Genomic DNA, 13,751 nt, shown 5'->3' with positions numbered 1-13,751 from the left:
AATGACGCTAAATGACAACTGACGGCAGACCTCTTTGCGTGTGGCCCTGCTATCAATGTGGCTAATTCAAATATTATTCGTATTAAAATATCTTAATTAACATTACACACAGTATTGTTAACCCTCTCCCAACTCGTTAAACCTTTCGATTTTACCCTAGCATTCCCTTCGCCCTCCTGGTAATCTGTGTGGTCCACAGAACGCTAACAACATTAGCCCCCTGAACAAAAGGTTCTATAGATGGATATAGTGACTTTTAATTTAAAAAAATAATCAATTTCCTCGCCCATTCATTTTGAGAACTGGGTGACCATATGGCCACTTAAAAACACAATCCAATTCCGACCGCCCAAACATGCCCCGTCCTCCCCAAATCTACTCCCCTTTTGTCCAATGCACTTCAGTTTAGTAGCCATCTAAATTATGTGATCACTTACAGAGCCCCTACAGCAGTCCCGTACATTATCATTGTGGTATAGGGTACATTTCTGGTTTTGTTGGTTAGGGATTTAAGCATTTTATTGCCTCTGAACACAACATACACCATAAACCTGCCACGCGGTGGATATACTGACCCATAGCAGATAGGACATTCATTTGTGGGTAAAACAGCTAGCCCCCGTTGTTAAAGATCTACCTTGATCTTTTTCCCTTTAAAATAATCAAAGCCTCTGTAGTTTTTGTGGTGTATTCTACTTTCACTCACGATTGCCAAAGGGTCGGAGAGTCAAATAAATGATTGGGGGGGAAAGCAGTTACATGAAAAAGTGTGTTTAAACCAGGAGACATAATGATGATCCTGTGAGCGATCCTCTGTGTGCAAGACACAGCCCCGGTGGTCTTCCTGTAAGTCACGATAAAAATCCTTCCCAGATTATAGGAGGCAACGGGAACAAAGCAGAGAGAGAGACATACATCAAAAGAGGACATTAAAGTACATGGAATAACTCAGGGTGACAGCACAACAAAAAGATAACCACTAGATCCAAGTGCTGGATATGGCTGACTTTGAGGCTGACCTTGCAGCGGGGCGGTGGTCTATTGTGTCAAGGGAGGCAATACAGAGAGCCAGATGATTAGCCCAGCCCTCCCCCTCAAGAGACCCCCCCCAAGGGATCAATGGACCATCTAAGATCGGCACTCAAAATAATCACACTGTATTGTGAGCCTACTCAATTACAATGCAAGAGGAATGATGTCATAGGGTTATAGCACAGACCGTTATGGGGAGGTGGGGTTAGTCGGGTGTGTGGGGGGAGTGTGTGTTTGTGTGTGTGTGCGTGCGTGTGGGGGGGGTTGTTTTTTATTTGCTTTGGTACATCAACAGCAACGACACTAATTGAATTGTCTTACCTAAGCGATGGCAACGCAACACAATCTCGCAAAACACAGCGAGACAGAACAGGGACCAGAGACAAGGACACCGGAGAGGCACACTGGAAATAGAACGATCAGTAGAAACGGTGTGTGGAGTTGGCGGGGACATCCAACACTGGTACAAAAGTCTGCAATCTGAGGCCACTTGGCTTGCCGGTTCTGTTTCCGTAGGAAAGCTACACAGAGTACTGGTAATCAAAACCTTGCCAGGCACCCCACCCAAAATATCATGTCTGCAGTTTGCCCTGTAATTCAGGGCCCTGCGAGCAGAACTATCACATTTGCATAACTTAGACGCATTAAAATTACAGGCAACCATTGTACGCAACCCCACCATTTGCGGTAGGTGTTATTTTTGCCCCCTTCTGCTGGTGTCTTATTTTAATTCCATGTCTGTTCGCACTATACTTTGAGTAATAGCAGGCCTTGGCCTATTCCCATGAAGAGTTACATAGACGTACACCCATGGACTTAAGAAAGCTCCAGAATACTTTAATGCGACACCAAGCCCACGTTCATGTGCTGATTTGGTCCACAAGCCGGACTGGGAGCCTCCCATTTAATTTAGTCTTGAAGGATCAATGGCTGAGTGTCATTTAAAACACTTTATTTCTTATGGGTAAAGCAGAGAAAGATATTTATTCTTAAACCGAAGCCAAACTTATCTGTAAACGGCGGTGAACATAACAGTGGAACATAGGTTCTCAAGTAGGGCCATTAACACAGAGGAAAGTGGATAATGGTACTTGGCCTATCAACAATGTGCCCCTGTAAGAGCCGGCTGGTAAAAGGCACATTCCGTAATCACCACACTTTTATACAACAGCTTAACACAATGCGAGGCAGAGGTGAGAATAATTCTTGCATTAATTATTATCTTGAGTAAAGAGAGGCATTGGCAGAGGAGGTGTGAAATCGTACTTCTGTGGTCGGACTCGCATTGATACTGGGTATGAAGAGGTCTCAGTGGCTTGAACTGAAAGAACAGTGAAGTGAAAGGCAAGGGGAGTACAGAAATACACTGTATATATTGTGTGAGTGTGTGTGTATATAAGGGGGGGGGGGGGGGGGGGGTGGGGGGTTGTTCTAATTGAATTACAGCAACCCTGTGACAGCATTGCAGCTGAGGTCATGCAGTGAATTAATTATGTTCCTGACCCTGTCTACGGCGGTGGCTCGAGGCCGCCTCCTGGGGCCCCTCCGGCCCCCCCGGGGCCCAGCAACAGTGACACATCTTCCTGTGCTGCTTCTTCCACTCACAGCCTTTATTCGAATCGACAGCCAGGCATAGAGGCCGGAGGAGCATCCTCATTGCATTCTCCGACCTCTTCCTTTCACCCGGGCGCTACGGGTTTCTTCACTCCGGGTAGGAATGCACTCCTAATGCCTTAGCTTAGTCACCTCGGGAAGCTTTTTCCCTTTCCTTCAGCTGGAGTCATGGAGCATTATATAAATGAAATGTACAAGGAAGCAGCCCATGCACTGTTTTGCAATAATCAATTTAATGCACTTTATGTGGTAAAACCCTCTGTAAACGTGTACCGATATTGTGAGGCAGCATGTCAGATCTAACCCGGGTTCCTGCCGTAAGGACTGAGCCTTAATGTTAATTTAAACATATTTTTAAGTTATATAGCCAAATAATAAAGAAAGGATATCAGTGTCACAGAAAGGAGTGCGAGTACGTTTAACGATTGGCTTGGCCAAAACGCTACATGATACTGAACCAAAAATACCACTGAGCTCAGAATAAAACCGTTGCTACTTACTGTCAGCCAGAGAGGATATCGCCGTGCAGCTGAGCAGAAGCAGGAACGGCGCCGCCCATCTGGGCAGGAGGGGCACTGACAGGTGAATGTTAGGCACCATGTTCCAAGGTGGCACTGCTCCCTCCTCGAGTCCCTCCTCTAGACACTGACAAGATCAAAGACTAACACCTAGGAGAGCAGAGAAACACAGGGACACACACAGTCAGGATTTGCATACATTTAAATGAGCAACGACAATAGCACGGCGCTAAGGCAAACACATATTTGAAGAAATCTATACAAAAGGAAAAGGAGATGAATCGCCAACACAAATGGGAAAAACAACGACGCACAACAGCGGGAGCTTTTCACACAAATCACACTTCCGCCTAAGAGTTGGAATACCGTCCTCGTTGGCGACAATGAAAGACACCCTGGCTCGGTCGAAGGCAAAATGGAGGAAGCGAGTGCATCTCCGATACCAAACAGGTCTCCCTAATGAAGGATTGCTAAAAAAAAAAAAAAAAAAGACAAAGAAAAGACCCCCCTGAGGTTTGGGCCCCCAGGAGCCCCAAATCCGCTAGATATCTCCCATTAAGAAATTGAAACGCTGTTTCCCAGATGAGCCCAAATCATACAGAGTGCCATGATGTCACAGGATGACAACATGCGACCCATGCATAAACACTTGACACACACAGACACACTCGTCATCCCCAGGGGGTTTTATGCTTGGGAGACGGAGCAGGTGTTCCGCAAATTAACCATAATTACCCTAAGCTCTCATGGCAAGGAGAATTGCTCAACTGCTGCCTAAATTGGCAGCAGGACACAAGCGGTTGTCCTAAAAGGAAGGGCTAGTGAGTATTGATTCCTGTGGATTTACAACATCCATGGACGTTTCTTGGTCGCAATCTGATAAGATATTTGACCTTCGCGTGGCCCTCAGCTCATTGCTTGTATTTTAGCAGTCACCGCTCTCCTGATTATTGTTACTGTGGCCACACAAATTGCACCCTGAATAAATGTCTTATCTTGCCACGCTTGCCCCAGGGCATCTCTGATGAGGATCACAGTGTTGTAAAACAGAGGGCATCTGGTACTGAGAGATATCAACGTGCCCCATGAAGAAATAAACAAGGAGGCGAAAGTTTGAGAAGCAGCCTTCGAGCATTCCTACTTTGCCTTCAAGGGCTCCCTGACGATTTTCTAAGAGCCATCTTTCTTCTCTTGTTAAAGGTCGATAGGAATTGAATTTAAAAGAATTTCAGTCGCTCTTCTGTTTGGTCTCAGTGCCTTCTTTACATCACAGAGTAAACAATGGTGATTGCAGATATTTGTGAGAAGAGAAATAGGAGGGGTGTCCTGAATTTGAAATAACTCCGGGCGTGCTGGGTGGCCAGTCAAGTATCGTCAATTCAGTCTGGCTGAGTAAGTTGGAGGGGCCGGGGAACAATGCCCCCTGTATCTGGTATGAAAGGAGGGGGAAAAGGCACAGAAACAACGTCCGTGCGAGGTGGTAGTATATTAGTCACGTTGCCTTTTTGATGCTTGTGGAAACATTAGGACGCGCATTCTCGCTCAAACACGCAAACAATTCACCCCCTTATGACAACCTGTCCTCCAACAAGACACAACAAAGGAAACTAAACAAGAAGAAGGCGGCTTTTGGGATTTTGTGTGTGTATGTGTGTGTCTGTGTGTGTGTGTGCATCGGAGAACGGCTTTAATCTCTAGTGACAGGCTGCCTGGCGAAGACAGGATGAGGAGGGGGCAAGGAGGGTTAAGCAGAGCGCAGTGACGTGAAGGAATGCAGTGAGTCACAGGCGTTTCATCGGCGAAACACCTGGAGACAGGCTCCGCCGGCCGCTCCCACTCCACATCACTCTTTGTCAGCCGGTGACTAGAACGCGTCGGGCGGCCTCGTCAAGCCACCAACCACATCGGCCCCGCGCCAGACACCTTTGCCTCGGAGGGAATATTCCCGACGTCCTCCTTGTCTGCCTGCATCCGTCATCTGTTCCAACGAGGGCTCGCACCGGGCCCTGTTACGCTCCACCCTCTCATGTGGGCGTCTGCAGTATACAACCCAGCCCTCCCCCATCTAAAAAATGTTTACATGCAGTTGAACTGTACACCGTTTCGTCTGTGGCAATGACCTAGCGGCTCGTTGTTGGCGTGCTAAGCTCTGGACACGAAAGAGAGCCTAATAGTGCACACTTATTTTCAACCCCCCCCCCCCCCCCCCCCCAACACAACAAATTCAATCTCGAAATGGTGGTTGCCACGTTTTTTTTCATTCAAGCACACAAGTTAACTTAAATCAAATAAGCGTAAAACAAGTTTTCTTGGCTGGGCGCTGACGTCTCGCTGCTCGCTGCGCGTGGGGGTGTCTTCCAGTCGGATGGTAGGTGAGCGTGTGAGCGAGGCTGATAGACTTGGCCCCTCGCCGCGCGTCAAACCCGTGGCAGTGGAGGGGTATCTTTCGCAACAGATGCCAGGGAGAGGCAGATGCTTTTCATCTTCAATGAGACGAAATTCCTGCAGCAGTGTTTCTTCTTTATTTATTTAGCCACACTTATTTATCTTGAGTGCCTCCGCGTGCCTCCTAGCTGCATGCACAACAGCGCGTGACACCGTGCACCGTCTTCTTTTTTTTTTAACAGTGTGCGTGCCTCTTGATGTCAAGAACGTGGCAATGTTGTGGTGCGGTGTGATCTGGTTGGGAAAAGAATTAGCCATTGGCAGGCAGCACAGGAAGGCATTGTTTACTACTGTGTGGGAGAAGGAGAGGAAAAACATTAAGAACGTGCCTGGGCGGGTGGCTGCCCTCGCCAGAATACGTGCGCATCTTTGTGCCTTCGTAACGATACGGTTGGATGCCGGTGTGTGTCTCTTTGAATTTGTGTTTGGCACCCGGTTGTACACTTTTTGTGCGACAAAATCAATATGTTAAAACATTATTTCAATACTATGGTAATTTCCTCTACCCGTCTACTAACCCAACGACCCCACTTTCTGTCTACCCGCCAAACTCAAAAAAATCCAATAATCATTCCCTCTACCAGTGACATTACATAATGAAACTGTTGAATCCAAGTACACATGAAGGGCTGTTTAATAACCATGTGTGTAATAGTGCAGGTAACATATTACTGGACGCTACTCCAACAATCAGTTTAACTCCATGTCTTCAGGAGAGAAGAAATGCTGGCTGTACAGGGAACCCATACAATGTACCTTTAAATAAACATAGGAGGAAGACTGAAGCCTTTGAGGAATAATTTATGGGGGTTGGGGAACAAAAGGGATGTGAATGTTTCAATGGTAAATTGCACTAGGCAGATGGGCTTAAAGTGAGTGCAGCCTGGAAGGATAACAAAGATCAACTATACTGTTTGCTTGGCCACCCACATCAGCTGCATGCTTGTCAGTTGTTATAGCCTCCCGACCCCCCCTCCCCAACCCCCCTACACCATCTCGGGTTGTCCGTGTGGTTTGTGTGGGTAGGGTGTGGCCGCCCTTCACACAAATGGCACCCAACAGACGGACAATGTAGCACACAGCTGCAGGAGCTGAAAAACCACCACTGACTGCGTAAATCCCATCTATCTTCTCTCCCCTGTTTCAATTTCCTCCTGCACAGGCCCTCTCTACTTCTGATTGTAATAGTTTGTCCAGTGTGCCAACTGCCCTGGGAGATGGCACCCCTGTTTTCCCTGTATGAATGGCGGCCCAAGGAGCCAATCAATGCAGCCTCTGGAGGTGATAAACCCGGGCACAAAGGGGTCGCTGCATACTGCAGCGGTTCCGTAAACACAATGGCGGGCTGCGTTTGGACAGCTGTGGTAAGGGGCCTTTTGATTAGACTTCCGTGGCCCCGACTGGGTCTGCACGACACACTGTTTTCCTATTTCATCCCACTGGGGATGCAGAGTGTGCACCAGAAGAATAAAAAGAGAAAACTAGGATAATGATGGCAAGAAGCCTACCGTCTGCATAGTGAAGTGAAATTGTAAGGTAAACAAATGACTCCCCTCCCAAATTGAAAGCCTTTGCTGTTTCCACAGGCTTGATGGTGCATGTCTTCTTTTACAGGGCTGTGACGAGGACTGCCATTGAAATGCAGCACACAAAGTGTAATGTCCTGTGACCTATCGGATTTTACAGTGGTTTTGTTTACAAGCTGACTGCACAGAGTTAATTGTTAACGCTTTACTGCTAGCTGCAAGATTTAGAAGCAGAGTGAGAGCTATAAAATAAGCACTTCTTTTAGGGTTGAGCAACAGATAGAGAAGATCACTGATTGCTCTTAGCTATAAGCGTTAATGTGATTACTTCCTTGCACAAAATTGTTGCAGCAACTGGCATGACTCACACTAAAGGAAACAATGAAGTTCAGTTGAAGAAGGTACTTGTGCAGTCGTGAATAACACTGGTATTGCGAGAATAGTAAACACTGGCAACTGGTACGGGAAAGGAGAATGGATCCCAGTGACGCATTGCCAGAAAATCACTTTCATCCAAGAGAGACGTGGAGAGTGGAGTTACCAAACTATCTGCCTGATTGTGTCCTGACAGGTTGGGGAACTGAGTCATATCTCAACCGAATCCTACCACATTGGATATAGGCTCCATAGAATAGAGTGTTGATTGACATACAGCACTGCTGAATAAATGTTTTACTTAACTCTGAGAACCATTGCATGGCCGCTGAAGAATGGATTTACAATCACCTCTGGGGGAGCTAACTGGGCTTTTCAGCAACAAATCAATCTGGGAGGGAAAAGCGATGTGCATTACATAGCAGAGACGACACAGAAGAGTGTCACCTCCATTAGAATTTATTGTGGTGTGATTATTGGCATTGTCAAGTTTTGGAGCGATGAATAAATAGCTTGAATCACAAAAACACAACGGCTTAAGAACCGGCAATAAATCAAAATCAGGCTCAATGTAAACTAGACATTCATCATAGAGAGGCCAATGCTAAACAAACAGCAAATCAAGTGAAGTCATGGAGAATATTGAACAGTTCTCTTCAATATGGTCATCTCTAGTCTGAAAACCAGACGAATATGCGGCCTCATGTTTTATTCACCGTGTGTCTGGCCCACATCCCATTCAGGCGGATTCCCGGCAGAATTTGCCTGGGTCGAACCACAACTGTTTGTTAAGTCATCGTATCAAACCGGCCCAATATTAGACAGAGTGGCACCATATGGGAGCAGTATTGGGGCATTTTCCTAAACAACCAAGATGGCTGCCACTGATATGTCACACATTTCAATGCTCTGATTGGTTGTAGGTTCAACCAACTGAGTCCAGAGGCATTTTGGTCGGCGCCTGTTGATAATTGAAAATTAACTGAGAGGTTCCAGCCCAACACACTTTAGCAATTGGTCCGGTGGGTAATCTCACCACAAAGGGGCAACAAGCAGGTCAGCTTGGTCGGGAAATGAGATTTACATCGTTGTGGTCATACCACCTTCAGGATGGGCCCATAATCAGATGTAAAATCTCCATACCAGGAATTTACTAGATGATTTAACATAGGAACATGTGCTTTATATAGCATAAATCCTACTCAAATGTTCTTCCATATTAGGTTAGTAAGTCATCACATGCAATTCAAACACTGTGCCTCGCGGCTATGTATTTATCTAAAGCATGAACAATGAGGAAATGAACACAGACGTAAGAAACAATTTGCAGGTTTATAAATGGCCAGATGGTGCTGTAAAATGACTCTGCGCCAAAGAAGGTCTGGAAGCCCCCCATGTAGTGAAGGAGTCCTGCCCCGCCACCCAGCATACAACCCACCACCCCAGGCAGCCAGTCCCGTCTTGTCTCGGGGAGTAAAAGGCAAACAGAGTGAAGGCATTTGAGTAGGGCTGCCGGCAAACAAAGAGTAGCCCGCATCAATGGCTTTCCCCAACTGAGACGGCAGTGCAGGCTCTACTCAAACCAGGAAATAATACAGACAGGGTTCGACAAAGCCACGGAGAGGAAGAAAGCCTCGGGATATTAGAGAACACAGCTCCGGCAAAGATGGCACCCTGACCAGAAGTAGGCTTACTTAGCACCCTCTACCCTTCAACTGGAATGAAACGGTTCCATTTGCCGGTTATTGTGTTCAGGCAATGTGCTGTGGTGCTAACTTCTCAGGGCAAGGAGGGAAAGGAGAAGAAGGGGTTTCATCCCATACAGCAGGTGTCTCCACTGTTCTAAATCAATTACCTCTAGTGCACCGACGCTTAGGGTAGAGGGGTATTGTAAATCAGCTTGATGTCAGGCCAGATTAGTGACTGTAACGGGCTGGAACTGAAGCCCCCGGCCAGCAGGAGGCCCCCCGGGGGTCTACATGTGAACCGTGCCAAAAACCTTGATGCCGTGTTACTGGATAGTATCAGCAACAATGCAGACAGCCGTCAGCTTAAGAAAAAGGTTATTCGAGGATTCTTTTTTAGAATACCAGAGGAACGTTTCCCAAGCCAATGCTACTTTTATCAGCTAATTTGAAACCGTTGTAGTCCTCAAAAGATGCTAGTTTTTTTCTTGATAATAATATTGAGAATAGAGAATCTGAATTGAATTATTTTTAAACGAATGGTATAGCTAAATGCTAGGAAAAACCAATATTGATGGAAGGAGGCTGATGCCTGTGGCTATGAAAGAGATTATAACAGCCCATTATTAGTTTGTGTATACAGAAACAATGTAATGCAACAGAAAATGCCTGAGACCAGACACAGGCTTTTCACCTGAGACGTATTTGGTCTAGTAATTAGCTAGAGGCAGAAAAAACTGAAAAGTGGTAGAAAAACAAACTCCATGTCTCTAGTTACACATAAAGCCGACTTAACCGACTTAGTGTGAGATAGCTGACATTCCAAACAGGAAGGGGCAGGACCACCATCCAACGCTTCTTAATCCTACTTCTCCCCAGCCTCCAATTCCAAAAAGATATCCTCGAGGCCCCAGTATAACGACTAAAAAAGAGGATTCTAATAAGCCTTTTCTGTCTTTCTGTCAGTTGGCGTCGTCTCTCTCGATCCTCTCTGCTTCTTACTCACTTAACCATGCCTCCCTGGTCTCTCTCTCTCTCGTGCTCTTTCTCCATCTCCCTCGGCCGCTCTCTCTTTCAGTCTGAGCTATGAGCCAGTCTGTTGGAGCAGATGGAACCATATATCCCCATCACTCTCTAGAGGCCTTAGGACTTAAAATGTAAAAGAGCCGGGTGTAGAATAGGCAGAGACCAGCCAACAAAGGGCAAGAGAGCCAGGGACTCTCGGCTAAATTATTTTCTCCCATTTCACAACAAGAGCGCAAACGACGACAGAATTGCAAGGAACCTTGCATAACATTAACACGTAGAAGCAAATGGATAACAATATATAAAAATATAATAATAAAGCTAAATGGAAATTCAAACTTTCTTTGACCAATTGCCAGTGTGGTCATTTCTTGAAAAACCCAACATTTTCACGTACACCATTTATCGAGCAAATTGGATATTTGGACCAGAAAACCTTTACTGGGTGCAGAAAATCATGACATTGCTGCCTCTTTAGTAATACATTTCCGAAAAAACTGTGTCCTTCCCACTGACTAGCAACGCCGTCCTTCCCGATCCACTCACCTCGGGCCTACCTCCGCCGTAATGAGAGAATATCTGAACCCGCTGACGGTCGCCTGGGATACGAGGGTTGGCCTCCGTCCATCTCTGTGTGGCAGGCTGACTGAGAGCGGGGGTGAGGAACAACAGGCATCGGGGGGCCGAGAGCAATGCGATCGATCGCCGCCTGAATGTCAAGGTCCATTATACTGACAGGCCAGAGCCACAACATGACGACCGGCACTTCCACAATGCCCTCATTACCACCTATGTATCTCCCGCTAGGAGCGATGTTTCTTGCCCGAGCCGAGCTCTTGTTGTCAAGTCACGTATCCACATCGCTCTACATCTCACTGTGAAATGTAGGAAACTAGATTTCCCTGTGTTCGAAAAAACAAAAGACGAGGCTACAGAAATATCCCTGCAAGACGGCTGGAAGATATTTCGATATCACAGCGTTGGTTTGATGGGGAGGCTTGCTAGTCCCTGGGATTGTATGTCCTGCTCTCAGAGGTGTCATTGCAGTAAATGAATGCAATGCTGTGTACTTATTAGACAATCATTTAAAACCAGACTCGGATGAACAAACAATGTCAGTGCCTACTCTGTCTTGAAATTCATACAACTAATGATTGTTTCAAATTTCCTGTTTTCATATTTGCGGCGAAGGAGTTGATGCTCGAAATCCCTGTACAGTCAGGTTTCAGATACAGAGGTAATCCAATAGCGTGATATTTGATTTAGACGACAGCTGGGGCAGTTAGCACTGTCAGCTTTTTTTTTTCTTTTTTCGGGATATAAAAACTGAGACACTCGTCGCATAGGCATCCTTTCTGAATAAATGTCCAAGTCGTGGGCCACATTTATAAGCCTATACAATCCGGAATACTTGAAACTCGATGAAAGAAAGAGAAACACCCACGCCGACTAAACATTTCACTATCACCATCTGTCTGTCAGCTTTGCTATGTGGTCTCCATGTACTTCCCCGGCCCACTCAACCATCCCCACATAATAGTTATTCTGAATTCAGAATCCATGCTAGACTTATTTATACCCCCCTCCACACCAAGCTAACTCCCTCCCTCTCCCATGCAGCTGCGGATAGGATTTACCTGCAGCTGAGACAGCCTCCAGACTATCAATTACCTCCAGTGTGGAGCCACTGTTGTGTAGCCAGGCTAACAAGACATGCTCACACTTAACTCGCCTCTCTGTCTCTCTCTCTCTCTACCTCTCTCCCTCTCTCTTTCATTCTCCCTTTCAGACACATCCCACTAGAGAAATTCTGAGTTGACTGAGGGTCGTGGTCTCTGCTCAGCTAATCACATAGTTCCAGTTCACAGAGAAATAGAAGGAGGGGAAAAGCTCCTTGCGTTTTCTGTGCAAATACACACCAAGGCAAATAATTGCTTTTCAATCAGGTGTTCTCTGAGAACAACCATTGCACTCAACACAACCCCTGTGGAACGAATAGAAAGGAGCTCAACGCAATGCCAACACAAAAAGAGGAAAAGAGCATGACATTGTTGACATATGATGCAATAGTGCAATTTACACACCTGAGTACGGTCCCAAAAGGTGGGCTATTCATACCAGTCTACTACAGGTATGTTCACCATGCTTTGAATCGAGCATCGGGGACATGCTGGAAACGCAGAGATATCGGCAAATTCTCCACGACGTATCATGTTAGCGATTGAGAACAATTCGATTCGCTGGCGGGCCATCGTGCACACACAGAATGACGGGCGGCGACAGGTCTTGTCACTCACACCACCAGATCCCCCCCCCCCCTCCCCCCCTGTCAGGTCAACAAATGAAAAGCTATCTGAGCCAATGCAGTTGCAGTCATCAGGTTGAAGTGATTTCACGCAGTGGTTAAACGCTGTATCTTTGCCGAGACCTGTTAAAACTGTCGGGGAGGGGAACAGGCACGTTGGGGCCCAGGGCGTCAACTTTGATTCCAGATCAGGGGGCTCTTTGGAGTCGCTTGCTTCAGTAGATGGTGTGAAGGGTGGCCGGAGGTGGGCAAGCTGTAATCTGGACGAAATACAGAAACCCGCTCATGTAAGAGACAGCAAACTGTGAGCGGTTGACTGTTGGGTTGTCAAACTGAAGCGTACTGCTGCAGAGAAAAAAATGCTTACAAGTGGGATAAAATAAACCATAAAGATGAACAAGAAGCAAGGCTGTCATGTATTTGGTCCATAGGCCTAAAGCTCGACCGCTGTCTCAACCTTTTCAAGCAAGATCTAAGGACTCAAATTATATTCAAGTGAGGTCTCGTGTCTAGCCATTGCAGAATAGCCCCAATCATTAGAATAACATATGCAGGTCAAGAAGCTAATGAATGTGCATTAAGCAACAGGCCGAATGGCATCCCTCATGCAAGCAACACCGTTTTAGACCCCTAAAACTCATGAACAAAATCTCACTCTAGCCTACGGTTACAGAGCAGGAAAGACGATGAGTTTAATGCTTTGACCATTGCACATTTCAAAAACATCGCCTGCTTGCAAAAAGGGGCTAACCTCCCCTCCATACCCTCTCACCTCGTCACAGCAGCCTCAAACCCTACCTCTAGTGCCAACTGCCAACCAGCTCACTCATTCAAGACAGCCATGAAGGCAGTCATCAACCATTATAAGTGAAGTAGTGCCTTTACCAAGTAAAAGATTTGCAGGGAAATAGCCATCAAATTATCACACCCTACTCTTCAGCTATGGGGCAATAATCTTGGTTTTGGGGGGGGACGGTGGGGCCCAGAGACATTTTTTGGTACATTTGAAAAACTATGATTACTATGAGAATATTTAAATTGTGTGGCTGTCTAGTACAGGCACGATTTTGAGTGCAAATCTGGAGCCTCCCTCGCTTCCTCCTCACTGTGACGCGCATAAAGGACGTTTGCATCGACGTCATTCCATTTACATCAGAGTGGACATCACCACATTGACTTCCTCCTCAAGTGGCGTCATTACACAGCCCAAACCAAATCACACTGC

General features: G+C 46.3%; 1 protein-coding gene across 1 annotated transcript in view; it reads right to left on the bottom strand.

Annotated features, from left to right (window-relative positions):
* The window catches only part of LOC307085679 (receptor-type tyrosine-protein phosphatase F-like), a 113,468-nt gene that overhangs the window by 95,274 nt on the left and 4,443 nt on the right, over positions 1-13,751 (bottom strand). The window contains exon 2 of the mRNA XM_079750545.1: positions 3,147-3,314. Within this exon, the coding sequence (XP_079606671.1) occupies positions 3,147-3,246 (100 nt within the window). The 5' untranslated portion in view covers positions 3,247-3,314. The remainder of the gene's footprint in view (positions 1-3,146; positions 3,315-13,751) is intronic.

The sequence above is a fragment of the Pollachius pollachius genome (genome assembly GCF_949987615.1).
Source record: "Pollachius pollachius genome assembly, chromosome: 14".
Taxonomy (NCBI): domain Eukaryota; kingdom Metazoa; phylum Chordata; class Actinopteri; order Gadiformes; family Gadidae; genus Pollachius; species Pollachius pollachius.
This window is presented reverse-complemented; position numbering and strand designations above follow the sequence as displayed.